The 25,968-nt window shown below is 38.0% G+C and overlaps 1 protein-coding gene and 1 pseudogene across 1 annotated transcript in view; one reads left to right on the forward strand and one right to left on the reverse strand.

The window, feature by feature from the left end:
• Positions 1-9,935, reverse strand: part of Gtf2e2 (general transcription factor IIE subunit 2) — a 76,284-nt gene extending 66,349 nt beyond the window's left edge. The window contains exons 1-2 of the mRNA XM_026414050.2: positions 9,117-9,935; positions 5,130-5,299 (exon numbers count right to left, since the gene is read on the reverse strand). Of these exons, the coding sequence (XP_026269835.1) occupies positions 5,130-5,295 (166 nt within the window). The 5' untranslated portion in view covers positions 5,296-5,299; positions 9,117-9,935. The remainder of the gene's footprint in view (positions 1-5,129; positions 5,300-9,116) is intronic.
• A 3,821-nt stretch (positions 9,936-13,756) lies between these two features.
• On the forward strand, positions 13,757-15,269 carry LOC113200559 (programmed cell death protein 5 pseudogene; annotated as a pseudogene).
• Positions 15,270-25,968: the final 10,699 nt, after the last annotated feature.

Below are 25,968 nucleotides of genomic sequence, written 5' to 3' on the forward strand. Positions count from 1 at the left end.
GCTATTTTAAGTTTATATTCATATAAGGTTGAAAAGAAATATGGAAAAATGAGAATAGATAATATTTTAAAAGTAATGTGAGGGTTGTGACTCAGTGGTGGTAAAGCATTTGCCTAGCACATGAGAGGGTTCAATTATCAGAAACACATAAAATAAAGGTATTATGTCCATCTACAACTAAAAATAAAAAAATAATGTGAGCGCCAGGCTTAGCGGCACACACCTATAATCCCAGCAGTTCAGGAGGCTGAGACAGGAAGAGCACAAGCTCAAAGCCAGCCTCAGCAATTTATCAAGGCCCTAAATTAGTAAGACCATGTCTCAAAAAAAAAAAAGGGCTGGGGATGTGGCTCAGTGAGTAAGCACCATGCGTTCAATACCTTGTATCAAAGAGAGAGAGAAAGAGAGAGAGAGAGAGAACATCACCATTGACCCTAGAGAAATCAAAAGGATTTTGAGAGAGCACTTTGAAAAACTCCAGACAATGTAGATAATAAAATGGATAGACTCCTAAAAAGATCCAAAGTACCAAAATTAATTCAAGAAGTAACAGAACATCTGAATAGACTAATATATAAGAAGAAGCCATCCTACAGAGCTAAACACAAAGGAAAGCTCAGGCCCAAATGGTCACACTAGAGAATTCACCCAGATCTTTAAAGAAATAATAATAAACCTTCACAAACTCTTCCAAAAATTAATAGAAGAGGAACACTGCACAAAACATTATTGAAGACCAGAATTACCCTGATGGGCAGCACGAGAAAATAAAAGTACTGACCATATCCCTCATGAATAGAAATGCCAAAATCCTGGACAAAATACCAGCAAATTGAACACTGCAACAATAAAAACGATTATATAACATGACCAAGTTGGATTTATTCCAGGAATGCAAGGCTGATTTGACAAATGAAAACCAACTGATATATTAATAGAATAAAAGAACACAATCATCTCATTTGATATAGAAAAAGCATGTGACAACATCCAAAACCCATTTACAAACAGACACTCTCAACAAACTAGAAATAGCAGGGAACTTCTTCAACCAAATAAAGGCTATCTACAAAAACCTGCAATAATACCATATATAATAGCAAAGACTAAATACTTTGCCCCTGAGATTAGAAAGATGGCAAAGACAATCAATTGTCACTACCTGTAGTCAACACCATATCAGACAGGCAAGGAAAAGAAATAAAAGACAGCATATTGGAAGGGAAAAAACAAAACTGGTTTTATTCCTAGATGCATAATATTGATTTAGAATATCCTCAGGAATTCACATAAAAACCTACTAGAAACAAAAAATAAGTTCAACAATGTTACACCATACAAAATCAATGTATAAAATGTACTGCATTTCTACATACTGGATATGAACAATCAAAAATATCAAATTAAGAAAATAATTCCAGGGCTGGGGTTGTAGCTCAGTGGTAGAGTGCTTGCTGCACATGTGGAAGGCCCTGGATTCGATCCTCAGCACCATATAAAAATAAAACAGAGGTATTATGTCCATCTACAATTAAAAAAAATATTTAAAAAAAAAGAAAGAAAACAATTCTACTCATAATACATCAAAAAGAATAAAATATTTACAAAAAAAAAGAGTAAAATACTTGGGAATAAATTTAACAAAATAAGTGTGAAATTGACTTATACATTAAAAACTCAAAACATTATTGAAATAAATTTAAAATGTAAATAAATAGAAAGATATGGAAGTTAACTAACTGGAAGACCTAACGTTTTTAAGGTAGAAATTATCCTTCAAACTGATTTATATATTGAATCTAATAGAGATTTATTAGCAACCTAGCAAGACCCAAAGTCCCAGCTGTTTTTTTTACAGATGTTGATTAACAAACCGATCTTAAAATTATGCAAAAGATCCAGAAAAAAAAAATAATAATAATCTTTAAAAAAAAGAACAAAGCTGAAGGACTAGGGGCTGGGGATGTGGCTCAAGCGGTAGCACGCTCGCCTGGCATGCATGCGGCCAGGGTTCGACCCTCAGCACCACATACAAAGATGTTGTGTCCACCAAAAACTAAAAAATAAAAAATACTAAAAATTCTCCCCCCGCCCTTTAAAAAAAAAAAGCTGAACGACTAATACTTTCTCTGTTTTATTTTTCGCTAGTACTAGGGATTCAATCCAGGGCCTTGTGCTTAGTAGGCAAGTATTCTACCACTGAGCTACATAATAGTCCATGGATTTACACTTTTTTTTTTTTTTTTGGTAGTGTAGGGCCTTATGCATGCAAGGCAAGCACTCTACCAACTGAGATATATCCCCAGTCTAGATTTACACTTTTTTGTGGGGCGGGGGGGCAAGTATTGAACTCAAGGGCACTTAACCACTGAGCCACATCCCCAGCCCTATTTCTGTATTTTTATTTCACTAGTTGCTTAGCATCTTGCTTTTGCTGAGGCTGGCTTAGAACTTGCGATTCTCCTGTCTCATCCTCCCAAACTGCTGGGATTACAGGCATGCACCACAGTGCTGGCCAGATTTATACTTCTTAATCTTAAAACTTAAACCACAACACTACCAAGAAAGTGTGGTCCTGGCATAAAAATAGACAAATAAGTCAATGAAATCAAACTGAGACTCCAGAAATAAAATGCCTCGTCAATAGTCAACTGACACACAACATGAGGGCCAATGCAATTCAAATGAGGTTAAAAATATTCTGTTCAGGGCCAGGAATTGTGGCTCAGTGGTAGAGTATTTGCTGAGCATGAGTGAGGCACTGGGTCCAATCCAGCACCACATAAAAACAAAAAAAAAAAAAAAAATGTTCAAGAAATGGCACTGGGACAGTGAAATATAATTTTAGTTCTTATACATAGGTCTATAAGTTTGAGTTAATTTTTGTGTATGGTTTAATATAAGAGCCTGAACTAACTTTGAATTCACCAAATCTACTTTGAAATTTAGGTGCTTATGTAAAACCATACACAAAAGTAACTCAAACATACCACAAACCTAAGTCAAAAAGCTAAAACTATAAAACTCTTAGAAGGAAATATAGAATCAGGGAGAGCTTTCTTAGAAATGACACTAAAAACATAAATGAGAAAAAAATTGCTAAGTTGGCTTTCATCAAAATTAAAAACTTTTAGGCAGGCCTGGTGGCACATACCTATAATTCCAGCTACTCGAGAGCCTGAGGCAAGATGATCATAAACTTTAAGACCTGCCTGGGCAACCTAGCAAGATCCTATCTAGAAAAAAAATTTGAAAAGGGTTGGGGATGGGATGGGGTTGTGGCTAGGCACAGTTGCCTACCATGTGTGAGGCAGTAGGTTCGATTCTTAGTGCCACATATAAATAAATAAAATAAAAGTCCACCAACAACTTTAAAAAAAAATTAAGGCTAGGGATGAGCTCTTCAGAAGAGCATTCATGGGTTCAATTCCTGGTAACACAAAAAAAAATTTCTGCTAATTAACTGGGCATGGTGGTGCACACCTGTAATCCCAGCAACTGGGGAAGCTAAGGCAGAGTATCACAAGTTCAAAGCCAGCTTCAGCAAAAGGCGAGGCGCAAAACAACTCAGTGAGACTCTATCTCTTAATAAAATACAAAATAGGGGGCTGGGGTTGTGGCTCAGTGGTAAAGTGTTCACCTAGCATGCATGAGGCACTGGGTTTGATCCTCAGCACCACATAAATGTAAAATAAAGATATTGTGTCCACCTAAAACTAAAAAATAAATATTAAAAAAAAAATACAAAATAGGGCTGAGGATGTGGCTTAGCGGTCAAGTGCCCCTGAGTTGAATCCCTGGTAATGAAAAAAAAAAAAACAAAAAAAAAGAATGGTTTCAAACCAACAGAAAGACAAATAGCCCACTTTTTAAAATGGGCAAAAAAAAAAAAAAAAAACAACAAATAGTTCACCAAGGAAAGTACACAATTGGTCATGTTCATACTACTAGTCATTAGGGAAATACATATTATTTTTTTTTTTTAAAGAGAGAGTGAGTGAGGAGAGAGAATTTTTAATATTTATTTCTTAGTTCTCGGAGGACACAACATCTTTGTTGGTATGTGGTGCTGAGGATCGAACCCGGGCTGCACGCATGCCAGACGAGCGCGCTACCGCCTGAGCCACATTCCCAGCCCGGAAATACATATTAATATGATAATGATACCTTTCACACCCACTAGGAATAGCTATGATCAAAAAGAAAAGGAATCACAAATGTTGATACAGATGAGAAAAAACTAGAATCCTCCTACTTTTGGTGAGATTATATAATGGTACAACCTTTTCCATCATTTTATAAAAAGTTAAATATAGTCAGGCACCTTGGCGCAGGCCTGTAATCCCAGCTACTCAGCAAGCTAAGGCAAGGAGGATCATAAGTTCAAGGTCAGTCTGAAAATTTTACAGAGACCCTGTGTTAAAATAAAAATAAAGTGGATGTAGCTCAATGGTCAGCCCCAGATTCAATCCCAGGGGGGAGGGGATCAAACATAAATTTACCACATGATCCAGAAATTCCACTCCTATTTCTCTATTCAAAAGAAATGAAAACATGTCTATATAAAGACTTATACATAATGTTCATAGCAGTGCTATTCAAGAGAGTCAAAAACTTCTTCAGCCATAAAGTGGAATAAAATACTGATATAATCCTACAACACAGATGAAACACAAAAACATACTAAATAAAAGAAGCCACAAATAAAAGCCCACATTACACAATTCCATTTATAGAAGTGTCCAGAAAAGGCATATGGAGACAGACAGAAAGTAGGTTATTGGTTATCTGGGACTAGGGTAGGAATAGTGTTGCAAATGGGCACACTGGACCTTTTGGCAATGATAGAAATGTTTTAAAATTGGAAAGGAATATATTTGAATTGTACACTTAAAATGAATGAACTATATGGAATGCAAACTAAACTTTAATGAAGTTGTTCTTTTAAAGTGATAATCTAAATATTAAACACACAACACAATTAACATATTAAGGGCTTAAATTCTCTTATCATCCCATCCCTTATATTTCACCAAATGTCTAAAAATCAATATTAATGTTGAACTTGCCATTACTAAATGGTTTTCTAAAAAATAAAAATCAAACAATCCTACATGATTTTTACTAACCAGAATTTTGTTTAGAGCCTGATGATCCTCCATGTTCTACCTTTGCTTTCTTCTTCTTCGATGATGATGATGATGACTCAGAAGACACTGAACGCTTTTCTACTACAGGAGTGGAAAGAGCTCGTTTTTTGAACAGCTCCCTTTCTCTCAATAGGCTTGGATCCATAATGCTAAAAAGATAAAAATAAATTATCTGTAGTACAGATTCAAATCACTCAAACCTGTATGCCAAATCCAAAAATGTCAACAAGATATTTCGCAAATAAAATGATCTGCTATATTAGTACTTAGTCACTTACTTATTCACCCAAAAAAAGCACTTATTATGTACTGGGCGAGTAGTAAGTGGTAGAGAAAGAAAAACCAGAATTATTCTCTAAAGCTCTCTAGAACTGTGCTGTCCAATATGGTGTTCTTATGTTTGTTTTTTTGTTTTGGGTACTGAAGATTGAACCCAGGAGTGCTTAACCACTGACTAACATCCCCAACCCTTTTTTATATTTTATTTAGAGACAGGGTTTCACTGAGTTGCTAAGTGCCTCGCTAAGTTGCTGAGGCTGGCTTTGAACTCCCGATTCTCCTGCCTCAGCCTCCCAAGCTGCTGAGATTATAAGTGCACCACAGAGTCTGGCCAATACAGTGCCCTTTAAGCATATGAAGTGTGGCTAGAATTGAGATGTACTGAAAATGGAGAATACATACCAGATTTCAAACACTTAATACCAAAAAAATGCTGTTATTACTAATGAAGATATTTTACATTAATTGCATGTTGTATTTATAATATTTTGGACATGCTGGGTTAAATATTTAAATTAATTTCACGGGGCTGGGGTTGGAGCTCAATGGTAGAGCGCTTGCCTGGCATATGTGAGGCACTGGGTTTGATCCTTAGCACCACATAAAAATAAATAAAGGTATTACATTGATCTACAACTAAAAAACTATTTTTTAAAAAAATTAATTGCATCAATTTTTACATTTTAAAAAATATAACTACTAGAAAAGTTTAAATTACAAGTGTGGGTCACACTTGTAAGCTTATATTTCTATTAGACAACATTGCTCTAAAAACAACATCAGGACCACTGGACATAAAGTAGGAGATAAATTTAGGTTTGTTGCAAAAAAAAAAAATCAGAACTGCTTATAAATGAAATGGAATACTTTTAAAACTGTTAATTCTTGATCATTAACTAAAAATAGTATCTGCTAGAAATGTCTAGAGAAATTTTCTGATTAGGAGAGGTGGAACTAAATGAGCTCTCTTCCCCTGTCCCAATGCTAAAACTCTGCTATACAACAAGCAGAGCTACAAGTCGACCAACAAGACTCTAAAAAATAATCCCGTACAGGGTCTAGGAAGAGCTCGCTCGATCTGACTAAGTGTTGAAGTGTTTAGACTGGTGTTAAGTTGGAGGGGAAAAAAAAAACTCTCATACAAGTAAGTGCTTCTTGATTTGGGGTTACCATGGTAATGGTAATAAGACCATGGTAAACTGAAAACATAAGCTAAAAGTGCATTTTGTACACCTAACCTACCGAATACCCATCTTAGCAACACAGTCCACCACAGAGTATCAGTTGTTTGCCCCCGTAATTCACGGCTGGCTGGGAGATGCAAGTTAAATGCTACTGCCCAGCATCATGACAGAATATAGTACTACATGTTGCTGACCAAGGAAAAGATTAAAATTCAAAGTGTATTTTCTCCTGAATGTGTATCACTTTTATATTATCATAAAGTCAAAAAATCATAGGTGTTTCTCCCTGTATTTTGCAAGTCTTTAAGCACAGGATACCTCAAAAAATACTTGTTAAATGAACACTGAATAGAAAAGACATCCTTCACTTGTGCTATCCTCATAATTATTGGTTCCACAAGCCTTTAGCAAAGGCTTTACTAAGAAAACTGCTGTTTGTGTGGCACTGTGCTTTAAACTTTGAAAAGTTGTGGAAAATAAATCCTTGTCTTTAGGCAGCTTAGATGAGAACGTGAAAGCACTGAACACCTTGTTCAAAGGACAATGAATAAATAAAATGTAAGTCAGGGTGCTAAAAATTAAAAATATAAATACTGATAAAGAATAATCAGGGGCTAGGGATGTGACTCAAGCGGTAACGCGCTTGCCTGGCATGCACGGAGCGCTGGGTTCGATCCTCAGCACCATATAAAATAAATTTTTTAAAAAAAAAGATGTTGTGTCCATCGAAAACTGAAAAATAAATTTTAAAAAAATAATAATTATCACCGTGAGGGTTGGGGCTGTGGCTCAGTGGTAGAGCGTGCGTCTAGCACAATCGAGGCCCTGGATTCCATCCTCAGCACCACATAAAAATAAATAAAATAAAGGTATTGTGTCCAACTACAACAATAAATATTTAAAAATAATAATAATAATCACTGTGAATTTCAGATAAGTAAGAAGTGAAGAGTCACTGGACCATGAATGAGAGTTCTACCTTCTTTCAGCTTCAATTCCTAACAGCCATATGGCTAAACAACCCACAAGACCTCTAATTTAATTTCATCATAAGTAAAACAAGGACACTAATGCATATATATTATACACATTTTTATATATATATCTATAGATATGTAGATATATATCTGTGAAAATATGTGTGAATTTTTTTCAATAATAAAGCCATAGAAATCTTATTCCCATATTGAATCTCTAAGAAATAAAAAAATGATTGGTACCAGAGTAAGGAAGATGGAAAAGCCTTGGAACTTGGAAAAGTGTGAGGTCAAGAATTAAAGAAATTTGCAAGTGAGAAGATGGAAGAAAAAAGCAGATTGTAAGCACACAAGAAACATTTGTTTATTTCACCTTATGAAGACAGATCATTAATACAGGATTTAACCAACAACTTTTAAGACAGATTAAGTAAAGCTATACGGTTCATAAAAACCTAAATGTTTACAATATTGGTCTTCACAACTGTATGAGAGAATAGTTATTAGTGTTACTACCATTTCAATGTGTGAAATCTGAAAGGAAAAGGCACAGTTAAGGTCACACAGCTGGAAGGACAAGGGTATTCTTTCTGACTTTTAAAGTCAAGTACTCCTTAACACCAGACCTAGAATGAATCCTAGTAAAGGTCTCTAAAACAAAGCAACCTATGGGGTACCATGTTCAAGGGCACCTACAACAATGTGTCTTTCACTGTAGCACCTAATTTTTCTTTTTTCAAAATTTGTATTGAGTTTTAAATCTCAGTACTGGCACATGTCGCAAACAGGACACATCTCCATGTCTATTAAAAAAAAAAAAATCAAACAAGCAAACAAATAAAAAACCACCACAACTCAAAGAAGCTGGCGGGGCTCCACAGCCCACGTTCTTCCCTCCAACAGACCTCTCAGCCTTTTTACTTTTCCTGTTTTTCTCCTCTCCCGGCCTCAGCCTCAGAGGTGCCACTGGCGCCTAAGCAACTACTATGAATAGCTGGGAGCTAAGAGGGTGCTTACCTCCTAAGTGACAGAAATGTGGAAGTGGATGAAAAAGGGACCACAACGTTCTGCTTTGGAAAACGTCTTCAGAATTTGTAGAAAACTACTATCATTAAAGTTGGGAATCATTACAAACCATTAAAAAAAAAAAAAAGGCAGCTGAAAAAAACAATCCGTGTGCCAGTCCCTAAATCACAGCCCTTAGTGGGGCACCATGTTACACACACGTTTCGCTCGGCTACTTCTAATGGAAACTTGGGGGTAGAGGAGGAGGCACAATCAGCTCACCGACTGTGAATTTTCCCTTTATCCAACCCCAAAAGTTTGCTCAATGAACCTCCGGCCTAAAAGACAATGCTCGCAGGGAACTGTTGGCATGTTTGAAATGTTTCGCGTAGAGAACGGCAGCCCAGGCTCCCGAAGGTTTGAGGACACGCTCATCAGCTTGGGTAGAGGAGGCGCGCCTCAAGACCGAAGAACAGCGATCCCCGGCTCGGCACCCCTCACTTGGCGGCCACAGCCCCTACCTGAGCGAGGAAGACAGCCCCACGCGACCCGCCGCTACAGCCTCCCTGCGCCTCCGCCTCCGCCAGCCGCCCAAGCCGGCACGGCCGCCCCTTCCTGCTCCTCTTCAGCGCCCCCGCCTGCCCGCACGCACGCCCGGCGCTGACCCACCAGGTCGGGGTCTCGCCTCTGGCGGCGGCGGCGGCGGCGGCGGCGACTCGGCCCTGGGCTCCGCCCGCCACTTCCTGATCGGGCGGCTAGGCGCTCAGTCCCGACAGCCACCGCGGTGCCTTCCCGCCTATCATGCGCATGCGTCGTCGCGTGCCCCACCTGGGGCCCCAAGGAAGGAGAACCGGCCCACTCGGGCGTCCTCGTTTCCTTGACAACCAGGGGGCGTTTGGAGGCGGGGCCTAGGATTGGACCTACGTAAGAGGCGGGCAGCCAGCGCTACAAAGGATGGAAGACGCCTTTCTACCCGGAAACTCAAAGCTTAGGAGCTCTTCCACTAGCGGGCTCTGGAAACCAACCCAACTGAAGATACGACCTTTCAACATTAGTTTTGTGACTTTACCTTAAAAGCCCCTCTCCAGCACCTGAATATTCAGAGAACATTTTTCTAGCTCTCTTACAAGTGAAGAAAGAGCACAGCAAGCAAAGCAAACCGTGACATGGAGACCAGCTTATGAACTCTCAGCCAGGGCTCTTTCCACACCTATAAATGGTCTTACAAAAGGATGTTGGACTCAGAAGCAACATAAAGGGGTGGAAGTAAAATAACGAAAAACAGCATTTGCCTTGCCCACATACTACAGCTGTGCTTTCCTCAGTCTTGGTAGTGCAGCCAGCGCTCAACTATTCTTACTACTAATAATTCCTTAAATTTCTTAACCTGTGTCTTGCTTTTTTTTTTCATTTGAAAAAGGGAATAATAATTGTTCTCTCACAATGGGTTAGTTGCATTGGGCTGTGGTTAAGATTAAATGAGTTAAGCGGGAAAAAAAAAGATTTAATGAGTTAGGGACTGGGGATGTACCTCAGTAGTAGAGCACTTACCTAGCATGTTTGAGGCCCAGGGTTTTGATTTCCAGCACAGCAAAAATAATCAATTAAATGAGATAATACTTGGAAACAAATCCACAAAATTATTGTGTGATCTTTTAAAAATATATATTTTTTAGTTGTAGTTGGACACAATACCTTTATTTTACTTATTTATTGTTATGTGGTGCTGAGGATCAAACCTAGGGCCTTGCACATGCTAGGTGATCGTTCTACCGCTGAGCCACAACCCCAGCCCTATTGTGTGATCTTTTAATTTGTTTCATTGCAGAGAAATTTTTAATAAACCCAGGTCATGGTCATCTGACACCCTCAGGAATCGTAACTTCGTTTGAATAATCATTGATTAGAGCCCCCAAAGTTGTACAACTTAGCAAAGTCAGGGATTAACTGGTAGAAAAGTGATGAGATGTAATGGGAAAAAGGGCCTGGGATTCAGTACAAAAAAAAATAATGACAGCTGGGCGCAGTGGTACCCACCTGTAATCTCAGTGGCTCAGGAGGCTGAAACAGGAGGATCATGAGTTCCAAGCCAGCCTCAGCAAAAGTGAGGTGCTTAAGCAACTCAGTGACACCCTGTTTCTAAATAAAATACAAAATAGGGTTGGGGATGTGGCTCAGTGATCAAGTGCCCCCGAGTTCAATCCCTGGTAACCCCACCCCCCAAAAAAGGATTGTATTGTCCTGAGAAACAGCGTCATTTTAGCAGTTTTATTTCAGCTTTCCTTTCTTCATCGATTATTTGAATCTCAATTTCTCATATCCTTGTGGAATTAGTTCTGTATTTTGCTAGCTCTCTTATTAATGTGAGATTTAAGAACAAATGAACAAAAGGTAGACCACATATGAAAAGACTCTTACTCACATAAACCAAACAACTGTGACTTCTACAGAAATCAGCTAAAAATGGTCAGAATTTCTTCAAGAATGTTGCCAAATGTCCTATTCTAGTCAGCCACGATCAACTAGAGAAAGTCAAATACATTTGCTAGACCAACCACATAGGATACTCACTTCTAATTAGCCTACCTCCAGCTTTCCTACAACCTTTAATCAGAACATACCAGAAGTGTCCTTTTTTCACCAATGTAAAGTTTCCCTTCTCCCTGATTTTTTTTTTTTTTTTTGGAGGTGGGGGATATTGGAGATTGAACCCAGAGGGTTTTTGTTTTTTCACTTTTTACCACTGAGCCACATCCCTAGCCATTTTTCTTTTTTATTTTAAGACAGGGCCTCACTGAATTGCTGAGGCTGGCCTTGAACTTGTGATCCTCTTGCCTCAGCGTCCAGAGCTGCTGGGATTACAGGCCTGCACCACCACACCCAGCTCTCTCCCTGATTGCCTTTGAGTCTGCCAAACTCAATAGATGGTAGCTGCCTCACTTGCAAGCTCTTAATAGTCTTTGCTCTCATTTGGGTGACCTTCATGTATTTCTACTTGTGCTAAATAAAACGTTGACACATATTTGTTATCTGTTCACTGGAGAAGTATGAATTTATTAGAGAACCATGCTTTTACAGAACTAAATCCACCACATAGAAAACATTTAGCTCATTGGTCAGAATTCTATTGATATAATCCAACTCCCAAATCTCAATTGTCTCTCCTTTACCCAGACATAAGCTATTATCATTGAAACCCTCCCATACACATTCCAACCCTGTTAAAATATATAAATTATATATGTTGTCAACCAGTGATATCCCCACGCCCCTGCTTGTACTGCTTGCCTGTTGCTACATCCTAACATTGAAGTAGTTACTTCATTCATTCAAAACACTTTGGGTGCTATCCTGTACCATGATGCTACTCCTCAAGTAAAGACAAAAAGGGGCTTACTATAACACCTATAATTAGACTCTTCTCGTGTCCAAGGTATTTACTCATGGACATCACACTACAAACTTAACAACAAATGTGGAGGGGTTCCCTTTGTATGCTGGTAATGTTTACTATAATGATGTACTCAATTATTTCCAAATAACAGTCCCAACTGCCTTGGTTTCAGAAAGTCCAATATTTGGAATAAAACACAGAGTTTTTAATCCTGCCTTCTCATCTTTATTACATACTCTAGAAACCATTCATATTGCTTCTGATGTGGCTTCTGGCCAAGACTTAAAAAGGACATAGGAAAATATTCCACTCAGAGGTGAGGGACATGATTATTAATAGATTCTGTCATACACACAGAGTCTCCACCACAAATGCTTAATTAAACCTTTATAATAATTAAAACCACCTCCACATTGGCACAGGATTTCCAGGTCAAAAGGTGTGACTAGTGTCAGATTATATGAAGAACTAACCAAACAACGAATGTTATGACACTTTCTCACCTCTTGAAAGCTTATAATATTCTTCTTACTCTTTGATAGAAAGTGTGGTGGTTTCTTAAGGGAAATAATAACTTGTATATTTTATTAAAAAATTCTTTTATTGATCTATCTAAATTCTCTAGCCCCCAAAATTAATTTATTAATCAAAAGATTCATTCTAATTTACTACATTGCAATTTTTTACTATTTATTTAATTGTGGTAAAGTATAAAAACATACACTTCCCCATTTCAGCCATTTAAAGTATACAATGGAGTAGCAATAATTAAATGAACAATATTGTACAGTGATCATCACAATCTATTTCTAATTTTTTTACCACTTTAATCAGAAACTCTATTACCAATTAAGCAATTGCTCTCCATTCCCTATACCCCAGCCCCCAGTAACCTCTAACCTACTTTCTTTCTTTAAGAATTTGCCTATTCTGGTTATTTTGTACAAGTGGAATAAATAATACAGTATAAATCCCTTTGTGTCTGGCTTATTTCACTTAGCATAATGTTTCCAAGGTTCATCCATGTCATAGCATGTATCAGAATTTCATTCTTTTTTATGTAATGGTTTAATTTTACATTTCAATTTATTACCTTATATTCCATCATTCAGAAGGGAAATTTGGGGACAACACAAATTCACTTCATTCTGCCATCAAGTAATAGCTATACTTCAACTCCCCACACCTGTTAACTATCTCAAGTAACAAGATACCTAAGTTCTCAAAATAGCCAACAAAGTGAATTAGTACAATGTAACTTGCCCCAATTCCCAGCATACCAGAGAGAAAGCCAGTATCCAAGCCAAGAACTAAAGTTATTTTACTCTTCACCTATCCTGATTTCTTTCTGATTAAAGGCATTAACAGTCTCCTCTCCTTTGAGTCCTTTTTCTCTGCCTTCTAATTCCACTTGAAGATATCTTCCCAGGATCCTAGTCCTTCTCAGGTATTCATCCTCTATTAAACTTTATCCAAAAATGTCAGTATTTCCTATTGCCTCCATTTAGTAACTTTTAATTTTCAGGGTTTAAAAACTGGCCTGATGACCAAAGACAACTAATGTAAATCTGTGTTCTACCACTTTCTAGTAGTATGAACTAGAGCCAGTATTTAATCTTCTAAAGCTAAGTTTCCTCATCTGTAATGAAAATGATTAAATTGAGTAATATGTAGTATGCAGTCAGTACATTATCATTGTTGTTATTAGGATCCAACTCCCCAGTTAAGTTCTTTTTCAAATATCATCAGTGATTTCCCAATTGCCAAATGGGCTTCTGTGGTAGGTTATATAATTGTTCATAATTATCCACTTCCTTTGAGGGAGGATTAATACTCCCCACCCTGATGAACACAAGGAGTGGCATGTGACCTGCTTTAGCTAATTAAATAAAGAACAGAGTAACATGTGTTCACTTCCAAGGAGAAGCTTTAGGAGTTTTATTATAATTCACTATCTTGCTTGTCCCTCAGCCAATAAGACCCTGCAATATTCCAGTTTGGGATGCTTCATCAGTCTGATCCTAGAGTAAAGATGACCTGTGTGACATCTGCTGCCCAATTATCCTAGGGCAGTGGGATAGGTTGCCAAGAGACCAAGGAAAATGACAGAAACAAGAGAAGATACAGGGTTTATTGAAAAATACTTACAGGGGAGGTCCAATGGAAACATGCTGGAGAGGTGTCACCAGAAAGTCCAGTGGCAGTGAGCTGGACAGGTGTCCCACTGCTGCACACCAGAGACCTCACAGAAAGTGGCACCTCCTATTCTCCCCACACTTTGTCCAGGAGCAGCCACCTGGAAGAGCACCTCCATCTCCATGATGTTCTGATGGGCACCAGTTACCACAGGGAAGGGTTCTTACAAATTAGGTCACAGAAGCAGCATTAGCTTTGTCCCATCAGCTTTGTGCCATTGGATGACCAGCATTCCAAGGAGCAGCTGTCCTGGCATGCATTCAAGAAAGTAAATTTTTACAGATAATACTAACTTGCCCAGCATACCAGAGAGAGTCAGTACCCTTCTAGTTTTTTTTCAATAAACCCGGTATCTTATCTGGGCATCCCTGGTCTAGGCCTGCTCTCCTTGATTTGGCCAGGTTCCTGGGAACTACACAGACATTCCAGGGACAGTGTCTTTCCATCCTTCTGGATGACCAACCCCAGTCTTCTCACTGACTCCAAGTGGTTAACTAAGACTTCAGCATATGCCAGAAACTGCTCTATTTTGGTTCTCATGCAATGCAACTTTATTTTACAGCAAATGTTTGATTCCAAAACTTTTTTGGGATTTGGGGATATATACTATGCATATCCAAGCTGAGTATATTCCTTGAAATTTCCTTTGTCTACTATAATATTGTAAGCAAATGTGAATCCCTCTGAGTGGACCCAAGAGCACAGCGGCTGCCAGCCAAGCTTGGAGACGCTAAGGAAGCAGAGGTTGGCCAAGCTGCAGGTGAAGCACAGGGATCCTGGCGATGCAACACAGGAAGCAAAGCACAAGGGAAAGAGAAATGAGAAACAGTATCTTGGCCCAAGTTCTCGATCAGTCAGCCTGGGGCCAGGTTAAGTACTTCAACACTTGTAAAGCCCCCTAAAAACTAAAGCCATAGAAAATTACCTTGTACAGATGGCAAGATATAGACAACTCAACAGGAAGGTATTAGAACAAGGCTTAATAGAAATCCTTGAAAAAGTAATTCAACAAACAAAAAAGAAAACAACAGTTAAATTCAACAGAAGAAAAGTAATGGACTCTGATGAAGATGACAATGACTAAACTAAAAATGTTTAGAGACTGGACCTTAATGGAACAATTCTGGTACAGAAGTTAAGATCTGTTTAAATAGTTACTTTGTTATTGTCTCTATGCCCTTAAAAAAATAAATATTATTCAACATTAAAAAATAAGTAAATGTGGGATTGTGGCTCAGGGGTAGAGTGTTCACCTAGCACACATGGGGCACTGGGCTCAATCCTCAGCACCACATAAAAATGAAATAAAGATATTGTGTCCACCTACAGCTAAAAAATAAGTATTAAAAAATAAGCAAATGTAATTATCTATATTTACTTTGTTTTCACTTTTGTTTCTGATTTTGTTGTTTGGCATCTGAAAATCAAAAATATATCATGAAAATATATTCAATCTCAGTCTTACAAGGAGTCTTAGAAATGTAAATCAAAACTCTACATGGATTGCGGTAGAGGGATCACAAGTTTGAGACCAGCCTGGGCAACTTAGTAAAATCCCATTTCAAAATTAAAAATGAAAAGAACTGGACTGGGCTATAGTCCAGTGGTAAAGTGCCTCTGGATTCAGTCCCTAGTGCCACAATCAGTCAATCAATCAACCAATAAATTAACATGTATATCATATCATAAATAAGTCAAACAGTGCAGAAGATATGAAAAGTAAAATTTAGACCAAGTATGGTAGTACATGACTATAATCCCCATAACTCAGGAGGCTGAGGAAGGAGCATAGCAAATTTGAGGTCAGCCTCAACAATTTAGAGAGGCATTCAGCAACTTAGTGAGACCCTGTCTCAAAATAAAAAAATAAACATGATTGGGAGCTCAGTGGTAGAGCACCCCTGGTACAAAAAAAAAAAGTAAAATTCTTTTCCACCTCCCCTAATCTCTCTCAAAAATTGTAATGTTCAGAGAACAAGCACTTTTAACACAAATGCTCCTTGCACATCATGCAGACATTTTTTATTTGTGTAACAAGTACGGAAATGGGTATGTGTATGTGTATGTGTGTGTATGTTTTCCTGGATACACACACACACATACATACATATACACACAGCCTGAGATTCATTGCTAGTTTCTGAGGACTCTGATTTCTCAAAGAAGTGAGTCTCTTCTTGGACAGATAAGGGCAATTCCAACAACAACTCTGTTTACTATTTTAATAGAAGATGCTTATTACACCCTTCAAAACTGGCATCTGTATAGATTCACTATCCTAAAGTGTAAATGGAGACAATATGCTTTTGAGAAGGAGTATGAATTCCTCCATAAAATTAGGAGGCATTAGCAGCCTTGAGAAGGAAAATACTATTAATATCGCCATTAAGAAAGGTATGTGCTTTAGCTGTTGGAAAAACTTTTCACAACAGACTGTGAAATTCACAATTCAATTAATGACAGAGCGTTTGGAGGCCTTGGGAAATGCAGATGGAGGCTCTAGTTCTGCAAGAACCCGGGTTAACCGGTGCCCCTGGCCTTTCTCAAGCCTGAAAGCCAAGGTTGAGAATTCTTAAGAGGGAGAAGGCATAGTTAGAGATTTAGGCTGGAAAATCTGTTTTTTGTCTGAACCATCATACAAGATTTGTCCTGCTTGACAGCCAGAGATGATCATTTTTTAAAACGCTCATTGTCTTGTATATTAAATTATTTTAATAATAATCATGTAATAATTAATAATAATTTTATTCTCTTGAGCTATTCCTTAGTTTCAAGACAATAGTTTAAAAATCATTTCCACTTTGAAGACATTATTCAAATTCAGTTAAATAGTTCATATATTAGCAAAAATAAGTATTTTCCAGACAAAAATATTGCATCTCATAATTCATACTATTTCTGTTTTGTTTTGTGGTTCAGAAGATCAAATCCAGGACCTTGGGCATGGTAGGCAAGCACTTTACCACTGAGCTACATAATGTAAAATTAAACATAAGTTTGAAGTGGTTACAGAGGGAGAAATTGAAGTAACTCAAGTACCTTTTCTTGGATTTTTCAATCATATGCAATCATTATTTATATCACACCTATACTATTTAAAAGAAGAAACATGGGCTGAGGTTGTGGCTCAGTGGTACAGCTCTTGCCTAGCACATGTGAGGCACTGGGTTTGATCCTCAACACCACATTAAAAAAATAAATAAATAAAATAAAGTGAAGAAGAAGAAGAAACATACATTGTCATAGGGGTTAGAAACAAGCTTGTCTGAATGAGCTTAAACTATTCCAAATCATTAGTCTGGAAAAGCCTGTATGCACCTGGGTCTGAGCTAAAGTATTCTCCAAATTAGTTTTCATGCAGAATACAGGGTTTATTTAAGAATAAACAATAAAAATGTACTAAGTGTGGTTTTAAGGATCAAGCTATAGAGGCCTGGCCCAGATCCACCCACATCTACCTGTGCAGGACCCAGGCTCACAGTAATCCTGGGTCCATTCCACCACCAGCAGATACCTGCCTGAGCTCAGGCCTGGCCCAGATCTGCCCACACCGACATACACGGTACCCAGGCCCATTGTAGGTCCAAATTTGCCACCTCCACACACACCTGGGAACCCAAACCTAACCCACTTCCATCTTGGGACACTGCAGACATCACCATTATCTTTCCCCATGCAGTAGCCCCCACCTTTTTGACAATAGACAGGGCCTAGAAGCAGCTACATCTCAGAGCAGGCATCCCAAAGACAGTGTAAGTCCCACCCTTTCAGCCCCATCTCTATAAGACATTGCATCCATCTTGGGATACCTCCACTATTATCTCAAGTTACTTCAGCTATTGCTACCACCACCTTTAATTGCAGTAGCATACATTGAGGGACACCAGCAGGGTCTGGAAGCCCAACATCAAGATGAGGTACAGACAATCTGCATGGGTACTCCAAGAATACAGGGTAGAAACTGTAATAGCTCAGATCCACACAGTAAGAAAGGAAGTCACATAGAAAAAACAAGGGAAGAAAGTGTCCCAAACAAACCAGGACACTACAATAACAGAACCCATGGTCAGCAAAGTTGATAATGTCAGAGAAGAAGTTCAGAAGATTCGTAATTAAAATGATCTGTGAATAAAGAATGACCTAAATGAGAAAATACAGGCAAAAATTGATCACTCAACAAAGAGATAAGAGAGCAAATACAGGCAGCAAATGATTACTTAAAGAAAGAGATAGAGGGCTGAGGCTGTGGCTCAGTGGTAGAGCACTCCCTTCACAAGTGTGAGGCACTGAGTTTGATACTCAGCACCACATAAAAATAAAGACATTGTGTCCAACTACAACTAAAAAATATTTTTAAAAAAGAAAGAAAGAGAGACTCTGGAAAAAAAATGGTCACAAATCCTTGGAATAAAGGAAAAATTAAACCAAATAGAAAGCATAACCAACAGACTAGATCACTTCGAAGAAAGAATGTCAGATTATAAAAACAAAGTATACAATCTGGAAAATAAAGTTGACCACACAGTGAAGATAGTAAGAAACCATGAAACAGCATCAAAAGACCACAACTAAGAGTTATTGGGATAGAGGAAGGCACAGAGTTTCAAACCAAAGGAATGCACAATTTCTTCAATGAGATAATATCAGAAAAATTCCCAAACATGAAGAATGAATTGGAAAACCAAATACAAGAGGCATACAGTACACCAAATGTACAAAATTACAACAGATCTACACCAAGGTACATTATAATGAAAATGCTTAGCATACAGAATAAGGACAGAATCTTAGAAGCCAAAAGAGAGAGGAATCAGATCATGTATAGGGGGAGACCAATTCGTGTCTCAGCAGATTTGTTCAACCCAGACCCTCAAAGCCAAGAGATCATGGAACAACATACCAAGCTCTGAAAGAAAATGGATGCCAACCAAGAATCTTATATCCAGCAAAATTAAGCTTTAGATTTGATGATGAAATGAAAACCTTCCATGACAAACAAAAGTTGAAAGAATTTACAACTAGAAAGCCTGCACTACAGAACATCCTCAGCAAAATATTCCACAAAGAGGAAATAAAAAACAATAATGAAAATCAGCAGAGGGAGATATTACACTAAAGGAAAAACTAATCAGAAGAGAAACCAATTCAAGTTAAATACCAAAAATAAACAAAAATGGCTGGGAAGACAAATCATGTCTCAATAATAATCCTGAATGTTAATGGCCAATCAAAAGACATAGACTAGCAGATGGGATTAAAAAAATACCCAACAATATGCTGCCTCAAAGAGACTCATCTCATAGGAAAAGATATCCACAGACTGAAGGTAAAAGGTTGGAAAAAATCATACCACTCACATGGATTGTGGAAGTAAGTAGGGGTTTCCATACTCATATCAAATAAAGTAGACTTCAAGCTAAAGTTAATCAAAGGGATAAAGAAGTACACTACATACTGCTCAAGGTAACCATACACCAACAAGGCATAACAATTATAAATATATATGCCCCAAACAATGGAGCATCTACATTCATCAAACAAACTCTTCTCAAGTTCAAGAGTCAAATAGACCACAAACAATAATTTTGGGTGACTTTAACACACCTTTTTCACCACTGGATAGATCTTCAAAACAAAAGTTGAACAAAGAAACTATAGAACTCAATAATACAGTCAATAACTTAGATTTAACTGACATATATAGAATATTTCATCCTTCAATGAATAAATACACTTCTCAGCAGTACATGAATCCATCTCTAAAATAGACCATATATTATGCTACAAAGCAACTCTTAGCAAATATAAAAAAGTAGAGTACTACCCTGCATTCGATCAGATCATAATGGAATGAAACTAGAAATCAATGATAAAAAATAAAAGCTACTCCAACACCTGGAGACTAAATAATATGCTACTGAATGAACAAGGGATTGCAAAAGACATCAAAGAGGAGATTAAATATTCTTTGAGATGAATGAGAACACAGATACAATATATCAAAATCTCTGGGACACTATTAAAGCAGTACTAAGAGGAAAGTTTATTACATGCAGTTCATTCCTTAAAAGAAGAAAAAGTCAACAAATAAATGATTTAACCTTACATTACAAAGCCCTAAAAAAAAAGAACAAATCAACACCCAAAGCAATAGAAGACAAGAAATAATTAAAATCAGAGATGAAATCAATGAAATTGAAACAAAAAAAAACAATTGAAAAAATTGACAAAACAAAAAGTTGGTTCTTTGAAAAAATAAATAAAATTGACATGCTAATGAAGAGAAAGAGAGAGAAACCTCAAATTACTACCATACGTGATAAAAAAAGGAAATATCACAACAAACACTACAGAAATATAGAAGATAATTAGAAATTATTTTGAAAACTTGTACTCTAATAAAATAAAAAATATCAAAGGCATTGACAAATTTCTAGAGTCATATGATTTGCCCAAATTGAATCAGGACAATATACACAATTTAAACAGATCAATTTCAAGCAACAAAATAGAAGATGCCATCAGAAGCCTACCAACCAAGAAAAGCCCAGGACCTGATGGATACACAGCCCAGTTCTACAAGACCTTTAAAGAAGAACTAATACTAATACTCTTCCACCATGCGACCAGCGCAATGGTTTCATTAATAAGGTTCTTGGCATAAAAATTAGCTAGAAGAGATTGAAATAAAACACACAGACTCAGTTACCTTATTTCTATTGCCAGATCCGAGACGGCTCCCCTCTCTGGTTCCCTCCTCTAACCGCCCGGCAGGGCAGCAAGGATTACTCAGGGCTAGCAGGAGAGAGAGAGAGTGAACACGCCTGGAGTAGCTTTTTATTGGGGAACAAGAGATTCATGGGAGAATTCCATCCAATGAAGATTGAGGGGGGACCGCATTCCAAGGTCAGGGTCAGTGATTGGGCCCCTGGGGTCAGTGGTCAGTCACACCCCCACACGGACGGGTTCTCTCATCAGGAAAGGGCCGGGAAAGTTCCGACACAGCCAGAACGCCTCAGACCCTTAACGGGAGTCGCCCAATCACATGTCAGAATGGCTTCCCACAACTCTTCAATTTATTTCAGGAAATAGTAAAAGAGGGAGAACTTCCAAACTCATTCTATGAGGCCAATATCACCCTGATTCCAAAACCAGACAAAAGCACATCAAAAAAGGGAAAACTTCAGACCAATATCTCTAATGAACATAGATGCAAAAATTCTGGCAAACTGAATACAAAAACATGTCAAAAAGATAGTACATCACAATCAAGTGGGGTTCATTCCAAGGATGCAAGGTTGGTTCAACATATGGAAATCAATAAATGCAATTCATCACATCAATAGACTTAAAGATAAGAACCTTATGATCATCTCAATAGACAGAGAAAAGGCATTCAACAAAATGTAGCACCCCTTCATGTTCAAAACACTAGAAAAATTATGGATAACAGGAACATATCTCAACATCATAAAAGCTATCTATGCTAAGCCCCAAGCTAACATCATTCTAAATGGAGAAAAATTGAAAGCATTCCCTCTAAAAACTGGAACAAGACAAGGATGCCCTCTTTCACCCCTTCTATTTAACATAGTTCTTGAAACACTGGCCAGAGCAATTAGACAGATTAAAGAAATTAAAGGGATATGGATAGGTAAAGAAGAAGTCAAATTAGCCCTATTTGCTGATGATATGATTCTATACCTAGAAGACCCAAAAAATTCCACCAGAAAAATTCTGGAACTAGTTAATGAAATTCAGCAAAGTAGCAGGATACAAAATCAACACCCATAAATCAAAGGCATTTCTATTTATCAGTGACAAATCCTCTGAAAGGGAAACAAGGAAAACTACCCCATTTACAATATCATAAAAAAAAAATAAAATACTTATGAATCAACTTAACAAAAGAGGTAAAAGAACTCTACAATTAAAACTGCAGAACACTAAAGAAAGAAATTTAAAAAGACCTTAGAAGATGGAAAGACCTCTTTCTTACCATGCATAAAACTCAAAGTGGATCAAGGACCTAGGAATTAAACTAGAAACACTTCGCCTATTAGAAGAAAAAGTAGGCCCAAATCTCCATCATGTCAGATTAGGCCCTACCTTCCTTAATAAGACTCCTATAGTGCAAGAATTAACATCAAGATTCAATAAATGGGATGGATTCAAACTAAAAGTCTTCTTATCAGCAAAAGAAACAGTGAGGTGAATAGAGAGCCTACTAATTGGGAACAAATTCTTACCCCACACTAATTAGAGCACTAATCTCTAGAATATATAAAGAACTCAAAAATCTTAACACCAAAAACAAACAAACAAACAACCCAATCAATAAATGGGCCAAGGAACTGAACAGACACTTCTCAGAAGAAGATATACAATCAATTAACAAATATATATAAAAAAAAATGTGCAACATCTCTAGCAATTAGAGAAGTGCAAATCAAAACTACTCTAAGATTTCATCTTACTCCAGTCAGAATGGCAGCTATTGAGAATACAAACAACAATGAGTGTTGGTGAGGATGTGGGGAAAAGGGCACACTCTTACGTTGTGGTACTGCAAATTGGTGCAGCCAATATAGAAAGCAGTATGGAGAATCCTTGGAAAACTGGGAATGGAACCACCATTTGACCCAGCTATCCTACTCCTCAGTCTATACCCAAAGGACTTAAAAACAGCATGCTACAGGGACACAGCCACATCAATGATTATAGCAGCACAATTCACAATAGCTAAACTGTGGAACCAACCTAGGTGTCCTTCAGTAGATGAATGGATAAAGAAAATGTGGTATGGGCTGGGGTTGTGGCTCAGCCATAGAGCGGTTGCCTGGTACATGCAGGGCCCTGGGTTCGATCCTCAGCACCACGTAAAAATAAATAAATAAAACAAAGGTATTTTAAAAATTTATATGTGTGTGTGTGTGTGTTTGTGTGTGTGAATATTATTCAGCATTAAAAGAAAATAAAATCATGGAATTTGCAGGTAAATGGTTGGAGCTAGAGAATATAATGCTAAGTGAAATTAGCTAATCCCCAAAAAACAAATGCTGAATGATTTCTCTGATTTAAGGATGCTGATCCATAATACGATAGGGGGGAACTAAATGAACTCTAGATAAGGGAAAGTGGAAAAGGGAAGGGAATGGAAGGGAGGGGCATGGGGGTAGGAAAGATGGTGGAATGCGATGGTCATCATTACCCAAAGTACCTGTATGAAGTACATGTATGAAGACACAAAGGATGTGACTGTACTTTGTGTACAGAGATATGAAAAATTGTGCTCTGTATGTGTAATATGAATTGTAATGCATTCTGTTGTCATATATAACAAATTAAAATTAAAAAAAAAGAATCAAGCTTCAGCTGGGCATTGTGGTATGGGCCTGTAGTCCCAGTTGGCTCAGGAGGCAGAGGAAGGAGGATTGCAAATCTGAGGACTGCCTCAGCAATTTATTGAGGCCCTAGGCAATCTCAGTGAGTTCCTGTCTTGAAAAAAAAATAATAAAAAGGGATGGGAGTGTGGCTCAGTGGTAAAGTGCCCTTAGGTTTTAATCCCCAGTACCCTTCTCCCCCTGAAAAAAAGAATCAACCTACAGCTGGGCACAGTAGTGCATGCCTGTAATCCAGTGACTTGAGAACCTGAGGCAGGATGATCACAAGTTTGAGACCAGCCTCAGCAATATAGCAAGACCCTGTCTCAAAATAAAATTTAAAAGGCTAGAAGTGGGCTGGGATTACAGCTCAGTGGTAGAGCGCTTGCTACACACGTGTGAGGCCCTGAGTTCGATCCTCAGCACCACATTAAATAAATATAAATAAAGATCTTTTAAAGAAAAAAGGCTAGAGGTATAGCTCAGTGGTAGAGTGCTTGCCTAGCATGTGTGAGACCCTGGGTTTAATTCTTGGTACTACAAAAAGGAAAAAATAATAATAATCAAGCTACATACTTAAATGAAATTAATTATATCAAGAATAAAAAGGGCTGGGGTGGTGGCTCAGTGGTAGAACATTTGCCTGGCATGTATGAAGCACTGGGTTCAATCCTCAGCACCACATAAAAATACAATAAATAAAAATAAAGTTATTTTTAAAAAATAAGAAGGAAAATGGAGACAGATGCAGTGGCAAACACCTGTAATCACAGCAACTCTGGAGGCTGGCTGAGGCAGGAGGATCACAAGTTCAAAGCCAGCCTCACCAATGTAGTGAGACCCTAAGCAATTTAGCAAGACTATCTCAAAATAAAAAATATAAAAAGAACTGGGGTATGCTCAATGGTAAAGCTCCTTTGGGTTCAATCCCTAGTATCCCCACACCATCATCACCACCCCCTCCAAAAAAAAAAGAAAGAAAAAGGGTGGGCTGGGGTTGTGGCTCAGTGGCTAAGTGCTTGCCTCTTATATGTGAGGCACTAGGTTTGATCCTCAGCGCTACGTAAAAATAAATAAACAGAATAAAGATATTGTGTCCATGTATGACTAAAAAGAATATTAAAAAAAAGAAGAGGAGGAAGAACCAAAAGAGAGCTGAGAGTGGCGGTGCTTGCCTGTAATCCCAATGACTTGGGAGGCTGAAACAGGAGGACAGCAAGTTCCAGGCCAGCCTTGGCACCTTAACAAGAGCCTGTTTCAAAATAAAAATTAAAAAGGGCACACATGGGGCTGGGGATGTGGCTCAAGCGCCTGGCATGCGTGCGGCCTGGGTTCGATCCTCAGCACCACATACAAACAGAGATGTTGTGTCCGCCGAGAACTAAAAAATAAATATTAAAAATTTTTAGAAAAGGGCACACATGCAATCCTAGGTGTTTATAATCAACCTTCCAATAATTCTTATAATAAAGAAGTACCCCTAAGACTCTAGCATTCGGGGCTGGGGATGTGGCTCATGCGGTAGTGCGCTTGCCTGGGTTCGATCCTCAGCACCACATACAAAACAAAGATGTTGTGTCCACCGATAACTAAAAAAAAAAAAAAAAAAAAAAAAAAAATTTAAAAAAAAAGACTTTAGCATTCACATAACACATGATTTTTACTCTATCAGTGCACTAGTTGGGGTTCTTCAGAGAAACAGAATGAATAGGATGTGTGTGTGTGTATGTGTATGTGTGAGAGAGAGAGAGGGAGAGAAGAGAGAGTTATTAAAGGAATTTCTCACTTAAACATGAGGTTGATCAGTATCTAGATGTGTAATCAACCAGCTGGTGGCCCAGGATGGCCTCTGGTGTTCCAGAATGAAGACCTGAAAGCTCAAGATCCACAAAAAGGCCATGTTTCAAGTTCCAAGACCAAAAAACAAATCACTGCCCCAGCTTAAGGCAGTCAGACAGGGGTAATTTCCCCCTATTCACAGCTATTTCACTGCGGGTGACAGTGAAAAGATCTGACCAGAACAATTTTAAAGGAGGAAAAGTTTATTTGAGAGCTCACAGGACAGGGAGCTTTCTTGTTCAATTCAGGCCACCTTAGGAAAGGTAATTTGCTTAATACACAGTCTCTTAATACATAGTCTAATCCAGAAACACCCTCCCAGACACACACAAAATAATGCTTGATCAAACACCTGGGTACCCTGTGCCCCAATCAAGTTGACACACAAAATTAACCACTCTCAGCCCACCTTGTGTCAACTCAGCATCCATACCCATCTTTTTAAACTCTACACAATTTCCAAATAAAGAGAAAAACAAGGTCATAATTCCAGTTAACATGATAACCATCCTATAAACTAAACATACCAACCCCTTCCCCCAAAGAAGAGTTAAAGTCCTT

The sequence above is a fragment of the Urocitellus parryii genome, chromosome 14 (assembly GCF_045843805.1).
Source record: "Urocitellus parryii isolate mUroPar1 chromosome 14, mUroPar1.hap1, whole genome shotgun sequence".
NCBI classification, from domain to species: Eukaryota; Metazoa; Chordata; class Mammalia; order Rodentia; family Sciuridae; genus Urocitellus; species Urocitellus parryii.